Genomic DNA, 11,085 nt, shown 5'->3' with positions numbered 1-11,085 from the left:
TCGTTGCATGTTTACTCGCTGCCATATTTTATTCAGATTGCTATTACCACTCATATACATCCATACTACTTGTATTTCACTATCTCTTCGCCGAACTAGTGCACCTATACATCTGACAAGTGTATTAGGTGTGTTGGGGACACAAGAGACTTCTTGCTTTGTGGTTGCAGGGTTGCTTGAGAGGGATATCTTTGACCTCTTCCTCCCTGAGATCGATAAACCTTGGGTGATCCACTTAAGGGAAACTTGCTGCTGTTCTACAAACCTCTGCTCTTGGAGGCCCAACACTGTCTACAAGAATAGAAGCTCCCGTAGACATCAAGGACCACCAGCTGGGCTCAGCCGCCAAAGCCGTAGAGGGTGTGTCCCTGGCGCTTGAGCGCGTAGACGATGTTCATGGTGGTGACGGTCTTGCGGCGGGCGTGCTCAGTGTAGGTGACGGCGTCGCGGATGACGTTCTCGAGGAAGATCTTGAGCACGCCGCGGGTCTCCTCCTAGATGAATCCCGAGATGCGCTTCACGCCGCCACGACGAGCAAGCCTTCGGATCGCCGGCTTGGTGATGCCCTGGATGTTGTCGCGGAGCACCTTCCTGTGGCGCTTGGCGCCGCCCTTGCCTAGACCCTTGCCTCCCTTGCCACGACCCGACATTGCTGCTGAGTTAGAGTTGCTGGTGGAGGATTGGGGATTGGGGCTGGTGTGGGGAAGGATGCTGGTGGTGGAGCGTATTTATAGCGGAAGGGGTTGGGAGTTTGGGCGCGGAGATGAAAACTTGGTGATCCGTGGGAGGCGGGAAGTCGAGCGTTGGATTGGGATGGGTGGTGCGGATTGCGTGTGGGTGGTTAGAAGCGGGGTTTGATCCGTGGGACTTCTAACGGGAAGATGTGATTGGCTCATTTTTGGGAGGTCGGTTTGGTGACGTGGCACATCGTGCTTGTGTCATGAGTGGGCTCGTTCTCAGCCTGGGCATCGTGGAGTGAGTCAGTGAGAGAGTGTGGAGGTTTGGCCTTATTTTATTATCGAAAAAATCACTAATTTATTATTCCCTCCGTCCAATCAAACATGTCATGACCAACATTTTGCCACAAAAAAAAACATTAAGATTTTTCTTGCTGTCCACCGTCTACTGGTTTGTTACCTACTTTGTTGCTCCCATATTGTATCTGGTTATATAATTAGCAACAAAAGCATCATTAAAGTCTAGGGCGCGTTTGGTAGCCTGCATGAGAATTATGGCTCACTGCGCCAGCGAGATGGGACTTCCATCTCGTTCCGGCCGAGCTCTGATTCACGAATGGCACATCGTTTGGTAGGCTATGTTGCACCGGGTGGCACTCAACTGACACTTTGATTGGTTGGTCGCATGGTTTTCGTAGCCTCACCTATATGGCAACATGGTGATCTTACCTCACCTATCACAAGACCACCATGGCACTGATAACCCACAAGTATAGGGAATCGCAACAGTCTTCGAGGGAAGTAAAACCCAAATTTATTGATTCGACACAAGGGGAGACAAAGAATACTTATAAGCCTTAACAACGGAGTTGTCAATTCAGTTGCACCTGGAAAAGCACTAGTAACAGGGGTGATGTGAAAGCAACAGTAATATGAGAGCAATAGTAACGATAACAATACGCAGTAGTAGCAAGAATACGTAGGCAATGGCACCAGAAAATAGTTGATACTACTTCTAATGGCATATATGACCGAGTGAGTATTTGATGATGAAATATGGATCGGGGTTCCCAGCTATCTACACTAGTGGTAACTCTCCAATAACAAGTGTTGGGTGAACAAATTACAGTTGGGCAATTGATAGGATTGAAATAGCATTAAGACAGAACATCAAGTTTATTAATCATGTAGGCATGTTTTCCATATATAGTCATACGTGCTCGCAATGAGAAACTTGCATAACATCTTTTGTCCTACCAGCCGGTGGCAGCATGGTCTCAAGGGAATCTACCGGTAATTAAGGTACTCCTTTTAATAGAGCACCGGAGCAAAGCATTAACACTTGGTGAAAACATGTGATCCTCATATCTAAGCCATCCCCTCCAGCTTATCCCAGCTTGCTGTCACTCAGGGCCTCGGCTTCCGGACATAGACATGTGCAAACAACTTGTAGATACAATCTAAGCAATAATTTTAGAGCTTAAATCTAAGATCATGACACTCGTGCACTAGTGACAAGCATTAAACACAACAAGATTGCAAGCAACAATAACTTCACAAACTTTATAGATAGACCGATCATAATGTAACAATTCATCGGATCCCAACAAACACAACACCGATTACATCAGATGGATCTCAATCATGTAAGGCAGCTCATGAGATCATTGTATTGAAGTACATGGGAGAGAGAGTACCAACTAACTATTGCTAGAACCCGTAGTCCATGGGGGAACTACTCATGGAGCATGATGGAGGCGGTGGCGTCGATGGAGAAGACTCCGGGGGCAATTCCCCGTCCCGGCGGCGTGCCGGAACAGAGACTTCTGTCCCCCGAAACTTGTCTTCGCGATGGCGGCGGCTACGGAACTCTTCATGGAATATCGTCGGGTCATGTAGGGTTTTCGCGACGGACAGAATATATAGGCGAAAGGGCGGAGTCGGAGGAGCCAGGGGGTGGCCTCCCCACCTGGTGGCGCGATCAGGGAGGGGCCCGCGCCCAGGTATGGTGTGGGCAACTTTCTTCCTTCACATGAATGACTTCATTGGGGGATTCACTTGGTGATGAAGATTTAGTGGAGAGGGAGGCAAGAGCAACCAATCCATTTGAGGTAGCATCTTCTTCATCAACAACATCATCATCTCCGGAGGTATATTCTTCTTGAGTTGATAGCACAATAGATATGTCCATGGTGGACCTTGCCATGAAGCAATGTGCATTCTTGATATGAGGATTCTCATTGGGGGATTCAAAGAGAGATGAAGAGGGGATGTTGGTAGTGACAATGGCGGCCATTTCCTTTGAGCTTTCTTCTTCATCATCACTACAACTTTCAACTTCATCGGAAGAATATTCTTCCTTAGTCACTAGCACAATCCTTGAGGGCCTCTTGCCCTTCTTGCTCTTGTTATAGAATTTCTTGTTGGGGGCCTTTGAATCTTTGCCCTTTGAGTCTTTGCTCTTGTCCTTGGGGATGAGCCTTCCACCATGAGTTTCTCTATGCTCATAGGGACAATCGGCTATGAAATGACGCTTGTCCCCACAATTGTAGCACGATCTTGTTTTTGGCCCCGAGCTCTTGAATCCACTTGAGTTGCTTCTCTTGATGTTGTCTTCCTTGGCCTTGGACGGATCCACCCAAAAGGTTTTTGCATGGAATGCCATGTGGTCGTTGTAGTGGTATTCCAAATCATCCGGATAGGACATACTCCAAGATGCCCTATATGGTTCTTGAGGGTTCACATCTTCCACGGAGTTTACCGCCAAGGCAAGGTTGGACCCTTTTGACATCCCAAGAGCTCGATTGCGAGAATCATGAGAGATTTGCTCAAGCACCTTGAGAGCTTGCATCTCGTGCACGGCTTGTTGAGAGGTGAGAGAGGGAAAGCATTCTCTACCGACAAGAGTCTTGACATCAATGGGTTCAAACGGCATCATGCACTCGATGTACTTATCCTTGATCCAAGAGTCATTGATGTGGGTGGCACCAACATTCCGGAAAGAATCGGTAACGGTGAGAAGTCTTCCATACATGACTTCATGATCTTCATCCGGTAGCCTCATGAAACCTTCGGCTTTATTCCGAAGAGCATTATACTTGTTCCTTCTCATGCTCTCACTTCCAATGCAACTAGCGGCCAAACCATCCCAAGCTTCCTTGGCGGTGGTGAAATTCCGAACACGAGACAAATCTTTTGTCCCCACACTAGTTTGAATCATGTGCAAGGCGGTGTTGTTGAGTTGACTATCAACCGCTTCTCTTCTAGTCAACTTGTTGGGGTTGTAAGGCTTGAAGCCTTCCACGATGATTCTCCAAAGTTCATTGGAGGCACTGCGAACATGAAAGCTAAACTCAAATTGCGAAGTATCGAAATCATTAACGGAAAACTTAGGAGGGTCACCCCGAATGTTTATATGAGGATGGGGAACCGGTATATCGGGAGATAGGAAAGGCGGAGGTACTCGATTGTAGCTCTCACCTCCACTAGTTCCCTTAGGAGATGCAATGGGAGATTTGATAGTGTTTAAGTTATCACCTTCCACGGGTTTGGTAGAGGAGGGTAATGCCGAAGCATCTCCCTCTTCTAACGCACCCGTGTCCTTTACCTCTACGATGGGAGCCTTGGGAGGGACCGGAGTCAAAAGCTCGGAAATCATCCTTTTCATGCTTTACATTTGAGCTTCCATGGAGGACTTCAATGAATTGAAGTCATCCATGGAGACCATCTTAGCGGCCCCTTCCGGAGGCTCCTCGCCCGACATACTCTTAGGCAGTTAAGCCCGAAATAAGAGCCGAGGCTCTGATACCAATTGAAAGGATCGTATGCCGCACCTAGAGGGGGGGGGGGTGAATAAGTGCTAACCAATTTTTAGTTCTTTTTTAATTTAGGCTTGACACAAAGGTAAATTCTCTAGATATGCAACTAAGTGAATTTACCTATATGACAAGGTAACCAACTAAGCAAGATATAGCTATGCAATATATAGGAGATATAATAGGATAGAGGTAACCGAGAGTGGAGCACGCGATGACACGAAGATGATTCCCGTAGTTCCCTTCCTTTGCAAGAAGGTATGTCTACGTTTGGAGGAGTGTGGTTGCTACGAAAGCCAAACCAACAGCCACGAAGGCTTCACTCGGATCTCCCGTGAGCAACGCCACGAAGGCCTAGCCCACTTCCACTAAGGGATTTCCTCGAGGCGGAAACCGGGCCTTTACAAAGTTCTTGGGGCACACATCCACAACCGAATTGGAGGCTCCCAAATCTGTAACAACACAACAATCAACAACAATACATCAACACAAATCAACTAGGGATCCAAAGAGGAACACTAGCAAGAGGGCCCTCAAACAAATGAGGGGAAATGTAAATCGCTTCGGTGAGGATGTAGATCGGTGTCTTCTCCTTCGAATCTCCAAAGATCAAGAGCTTTGATTGGGGGAGGAAGGAGATCTTGCAAATCTTGTGTTCTTGAGGTGGCTCTAATGGTGGTGAAGCTTGGCAGATTTTTGTGCAATGATTGAGCAGCTTGTCCCTTTGGAGAAGAGAGCTATTTATATGATTGGAGCTCTCAGATCTGACCGTTTGGACGATTTTCAGTAACACCGGAAGTTCCGGCCAGGAGGGCCGGAAGTTCCGGCCGGCACCGGAAGTACCGGCCAGGAGGGCCGGAACTTCCGCCAGGAAGATTCTGCGTCAGACGACCTGGTCAAAAAAGATTGGGGCGGAACTAGGGCAGAACTTCCGGCGACCGGAAATTCCGGCCAAGTTCCGGAATTGCGAGAAAACCTTACTGGACATACTGAGCCACAATTGCAACGTTTCCGGAACTTGCCCGGAAGTTGGGCGGAAGTTCCGCTGACCGGAACTTCCGGCCTTCTTCACCGGAACTTCCGGTCAGGAAACAAAAACTTCAACGAGAACTGCGCTGAGAGGCCACTGCTGGAAGCAACAGGGCGGAAGTTCCGCCAGCTGGGGCCGAATCTTCCGCCAGAGATGAAAAACCTCGAGCAACTTCAGAACAGACAAACCATACCACCAGTCAAGTATATATCTTGAAATCTTGTACCTGTCTACATCAACACACATAAATATATTGCTAGTGTTGACATCAAACACACAAAACCCAAAAGGGCGGGAAATGTTCTTTCAATCATAGTATGGAAGATGATTGATCAAAACCTATGCCATGACTGAACATGACCATGACACTGGTTCCGATCAAACATCTCCTCCACATGTCCTCATATTATGAGGCCTATGTTACCTTGCTTTGCATATTTATGCTTCTTCCATTTTGCATTGGCCAATAATTCAGCTATGCCACAACGGAAGACAAGGTGCTGCCCCCAAACTTAGTCGTGTGTGCCATATTCGTTGCACACTAGACTTAGTTTATGGACAATCCCTTTGCCTGCCGTGTGACCAAATGTATGAGGCCTCTTTTGGTTTTTCTTATGCGTTGGCCAATGATTCAACAATGGCACAATAGAAGACAAGGTGCTGCCTTCAAACTTAGTCGCGTGTGACACTTTCCTTGCACACTAGACTTAGTTTGGGGACAATCCCTTTGACTGCCGTGTGACCAAATGTATGAGGCCTCTTTTGGTTTTTCTTATGTGTTGGCCAATGATTCAAATATGGCACAATGGAAGGCAAGGTGGTGCCCTCAAACTTAGTCATGTGTGCCACCATTGTTGCACACTGCACTTAGTTTGTGACCACTTCTTTTGCCTGCCTTTTGACCCAATGTATGAGCCTTTTTGTGCTTCTTCAATTCTGCATTGGCCAGTGATTCAACAATGGCACAGTGGAAGGCAAGGTGTTTCCCTCAAACTTACTCGTGTGTGTCATATTACTTGCACACTAGACTTAGTTTGAGGGCAGTCCTTTGAGATGTCTTGTGAGCCAATACATGAGGCATCATTAATGTTTTTCATGTCCTTTTTCATCTATACTTGTGAGCAGCCACACCTCCAATGGCATGTGTTCTTCGTGCAGACTGAGAAGATCATGCTTGGGGCACCTGCTGAGGTTCCCGGCGAGGGACCGTCGAAGAAGCGTCGAGGAAGGAAGGTTAGCGTCGACCACTTCCATGACGAGGTAGGGTCGGACCAATTCCTCCAGATCATATTCAAGCCCGCCTTCGGCCAGCTCCCAATCTCTGACAAGTTTGTCAAGTGGTTCGGACCCATCCTTCGAACATCATCGTCCACACCAACACTGGCTGCAGCTGGAGGATGACTACGAGGAGAGAAGGCAACGACGCATTCATCGACCAGGGGTGGGCGGCCTTCGCCATCGCCCATCAACTCAAGATAGGCCAGTTCCTCGCCTTTAAGAAGGTTTCTGTCCTTGAGTACAGTGTGGTCATCTTCGACCACACTTGCACTGAGGTGATGAGGAGGTGCCCGGACCATGGCGATGCCACCAGGTGCGTCGTCTTCGAAGAAGATGTCTAAAGCTCTGCTAGAATTGTCTCGCTGCTACTATGTTGTCTCTACTGTCTAATGGTATCTGAACAAGTATTGTGTTGTCTTGTCGTGAAACTATTTCGTAGCGTCTATAATCTTTAAAGTCTGATCTTGCACTGTGTGCTTGCTTGTACGGTATTGATCACTGGTAACCTCACTACTGAAGGGAAGAGGTATCCAGAAGCGGATTTTGAGTTGCAACCAAACAACATGACACTGTTCTGGGCTGCTACTTGGTCTTAAAACCGACCTACCAAATGGCTAGAGCCTAAATCTCCACGGGGCCGAAAAAACTCCACGTAGACGACCAAACGAGAGGTTTTTTCTGGCACGTGGACCGTCTGAAAAGCGCAGGGGGTTCTTCTCCCAGACGTAGCGGTGCAAGAATTCGGCCCAAGCTACCAAACACAACACGTTGTTGGTACAACCGAGAGCATCACCGTAGAATGTAGATTATTTCAAAATAAAACTTGAGGCTAAAATGTAGACTAGTTCAAAATACAGTAGAGAAGTACATATTATCTGTATACTACAGAGCACAGGTTTTTTTTTTTTTTTTTTGGACAGGGACCGGACGTAGCACAACTTATCGGGAAATGAGGCGACTTGCTCATCGTTTTAGGCTTCAAGCGTACCATCGCAACAAGGAAAAGAACGCAACATAGGCGACGGTTGCCAACCAAACGCCCGTTGCCTGGTTATATCGGAGTGACGCTCTAACCAGCGAATCAGAACGCAGAAAGGCCACGCCACGGATCACTCTCCATGATCCGCGTGCCTCAGCTGAAACCGAATCTTCACCGTCCATGCCTCTCAAATCGAACGCTCCAAACGGACTTCCCCCAGATGCAAAGCGCCAGAATTTTCAGACGCGCGCCCACTGGCCGCTCCTCCTCTCCTTTAAAATCCCCCTCTCCCCTTCTCTTCATCCTCATTCCAATCCCCAAATCTCACCAACAGCACTCAGCAAACCCTAGCCTCCCCCTCCTCCCATCCCGATGGCCCGCACGAAGCAGACGGCGAGGAAGTCCACCGGCGGCAAGGCGCCGCGCAAGCAGCTGGCCACCAAGGCGGCGCGCAAGTCCGCGCCGGCCACCGGCGGCGTGAAGAAGCCCCACCGCTTCCGCCCGGGCACCGTCGCGCTCAGGGAGATCCGCAAGTACCAGAAGAGCACGGAGCTGCTCATCCGCAAGCTCCCCTTCCAGCGCCTCGTCAGGGAGATCGCGCAGGACTTCAAGACCGACCTCCGCTTCCAGAGCTCCGCCGTCTCCGCGCTCCAGGAGGCCGCCGAGGCCTACCTCGTCGGCCTCTTCGAGGACACCAACCTCTGCGCCATCCACGCCAAGCGCGTCACCATCATGCCCAAGGACATCCAGCTCGCACGCCGCATCAGGGGCGAGAGGGCCTAGGCTGTTTCTTGCTTAGCTGTGTTGCTAGGAGATCTGTCTAGTGTCTGATCTTGAGGTGTAGATATGTGGTAGGAATGTTTCTCGTTCGTTCTGTGGCGGCAGTGTTGTGATGTAGCATCTGATGGTACCATCTTGTTATCATCATCTATGGGAAGTTGGCAAAATGTTCTGAATCACAATTGTCTGTTTCTCTTAATTCAGCAATTTGTTTCTCTAATCCCACTAGATAGATTTCTCAGCTAAAATCGTTTTGAAAATTGCTTGGATTTTCAGCTTGATGATGTCTTTTCCCTGTCCCTTATCTGAATTTTATGTTGCAACACCGAATCTAAACTTTCTTTTTGTTTATATGGTTAGGTTCAATCTGTTCTGTGCTCACGAGCAGTATATTCCTGAAGCTGCTAGCCTGCTAGGGGTCTTCTTGCTTTGTTAGGAAATCTATCTAGTTTCTGATCTCGAGGTGTAGAGATATGGTAGGAAGGTTTCTCGTTTGTGCTGTGGCAGCAATGTTGTGATGTACTATCTGATGTTACCATCTTGTTATCATCATCTATGAGAACTTTGCAAAGTGTTCTTCTACATCAGTTGTTTATCCCCAAATTTCTTTTAAGTCAGCAAATAGTTGGTTTATCCCCTAGATAGATTTATCTTCTGAAAATGTTATGGAATTGCCTGGATTTCAGCCTATGCTGTCCTGGCTCTAAAAAATCCCACTATTTGGTGCCATGGAATCTGAACCTTTTCACTTGTGAGGTTCAGTTCAGTCTGTCCCCTGCGCACGTCTATATATTCTTGAATCTGCTTGAGCTTCTTTAACTTTAGAGGTTGCTGTATGATCTTGCCATTGCCATTTTAGGTTGTTGTATTCATTGAACTGTTCAGTAGGCCCTTGGTCACCTAATTCAGACACATGGAAAGGAAGAGTGGAATGCATCACCTTTTTCTCCTCTGGTAAGCAAGAACTGCAATTATGCATGCTCTTCCTTCCTAGCATCTCATCTCGAGATGTGTTAGTTTCTTCTTGTTGGATGTGGTACCTTGTTTGTGCTTTGGCGGCAGTCCTATGGTGTGAAGCTACCATCTTGTTATCATCATCTATGGGAAGTTAACAAAATGTTCTCAACCACAATTGTCTGTTTCTCTTAATTCGGCAAATGGTTTTGTTAATCCCACTAGATAGACATCTCAGCTGAAAGCGTTTTGAAAATTGCTTGGAATTTAGCTTGATGATGTTTTTGCTGTCTCTTATCTGAATTATATTTTGCAACGTCAAATCTAAACCTTTTCGTTTATATGGTTTGGTTCAATCTGTTCCATGCTCACGAGCTGTATATTCCTGAAGCTGCTAAGTGTCTCCAACTTAGACGATGATGTTCCAGTTGCTGTGTTTATCAAATCGTTCTTGTTTCTTATTTTTAATTTCTCCATTGCCACCTAATTCAGACACATGGAAAGGAAGAGAATGTAAGTCAAAGAAAAATAAAGGAAGAAAATGGAACAGATCACTCTTATTTGTCCTTTGGCTGTCATGTCTCTGGTAACCAAGAACTGCAATTATGTATGCTTTTCCCCTGCCATTGGACAAATTACAAGATCATGACTTGTTTTTTTCCTGCCGTACTGGAGTAAAATAATCACTTAGATATTTATCTTTTTTTTCACTGAGTAGTACTTAATCAATTGATAATAAGTGTTTGTTGATAATTCCAACTTGTCAAACCCACTATCCCACATTTCTAGCTCTGAGTTTTTCCAATGGATTGCTAAATAAGTACTGGTTTGCTTTACTTCTCATTTGGCTATCCTCACTAACATTATCTTGTATCTCTAACAAATCTCAAATGCTTAGTGCATAAGGCTCATAGCTGTATTGGACAGAATGCTGAGGACTCCATAGCATAGAAGATCTGTTCTACAGTGCGTTTGCTGATAGAAGTTTAAGGAGATTCCCCATGGCATTGCTCCTGGGCATTGCTCAGATCCAGATGGACAAGTAACATGTGCAGGGGGAACTCTAGTGTAAATCCTTACTTGCAGATGCTTCAGTTGCCAGACTACATATGAAAATTGAGGTCAAGTTAACTTCTACTTTAATTTGATTATGTTTATTTACATTCCGTCAAAAATCATGATGATCATGTTTAGGAACTAATTTCAACAAACCAGATTATGTACTCTCTTCTTTGAAGGAAAGATTTCAAAGATATTCATCCAGCAATGCAAATTTGGAGTAGGCCAGGCAAAAAGAGGTTTGTAGAACCTGAACTTTCCTGTTTACACGGTTGGTCCTATATCAATGGATTGCCTGTAAGTTTAGTACATAATTTCCATATTTGTAGGTAATAGTAGTGATCATATTTTCAGGTGTGGTTATGGTTAGAAAAAAAAATCAGGTGTGGTCAGACACAATGACCAACACATGGCCAGTGGAACAATCTAGCCTTAATCCTTGTTTCTAAACGACGAGTGTTCGATCCCCATGCATGCTGCCATAAAAACCTGAAGAAAAGGAACATCCATGCC

General features: G+C 46.5%; 1 protein-coding gene and 1 pseudogene across 1 annotated transcript; one reads left to right on the top strand and one right to left on the bottom strand.

Annotated features, from left to right (window-relative positions):
- Positions 1 to 338: 338 nt before the first annotated feature.
- Positions 339 to 650, bottom strand: LOC124691941 (annotated as a pseudogene).
- Positions 651 to 8,151: 7,501 nt separating this feature from the next.
- LOC124691939 (histone H3.2) lies at positions 8,152 to 8,762 on the top strand. Its single transcript, XM_047225225.1, has one exon. The coding sequence runs from the start codon at positions 8,152 to 8,154 to the stop codon at positions 8,560 to 8,562; it is 411 nt and encodes a 136-aa protein (XP_047081181.1). The 3' UTR covers positions 8,563 to 8,762.
- The last annotated feature ends 2,323 nt before the right edge of the window (positions 8,763 to 11,085 follow it).

The sequence above is a fragment of the Lolium rigidum genome, chromosome 2 (genome assembly GCF_022539505.1).
Source record: "Lolium rigidum isolate FL_2022 chromosome 2, APGP_CSIRO_Lrig_0.1, whole genome shotgun sequence".
NCBI classification, from domain to species: Eukaryota; Viridiplantae; Streptophyta; class Magnoliopsida; order Poales; family Poaceae; genus Lolium; species Lolium rigidum.
The sequence above is the reverse complement of the archived record's forward strand: the minus strand, read 5'-3'. Positions and strand labels throughout refer to the sequence as shown.

Bases quoted from the DNA above. Each gene is read 5' to 3' on its own strand.
- LOC124691939 (XM_047225225.1), top strand. From the start codon at position 8,152: ATGGCCCGCACGAAGCAGACGGCGAGGAAGTCCACCGGCGGCAAGGCG.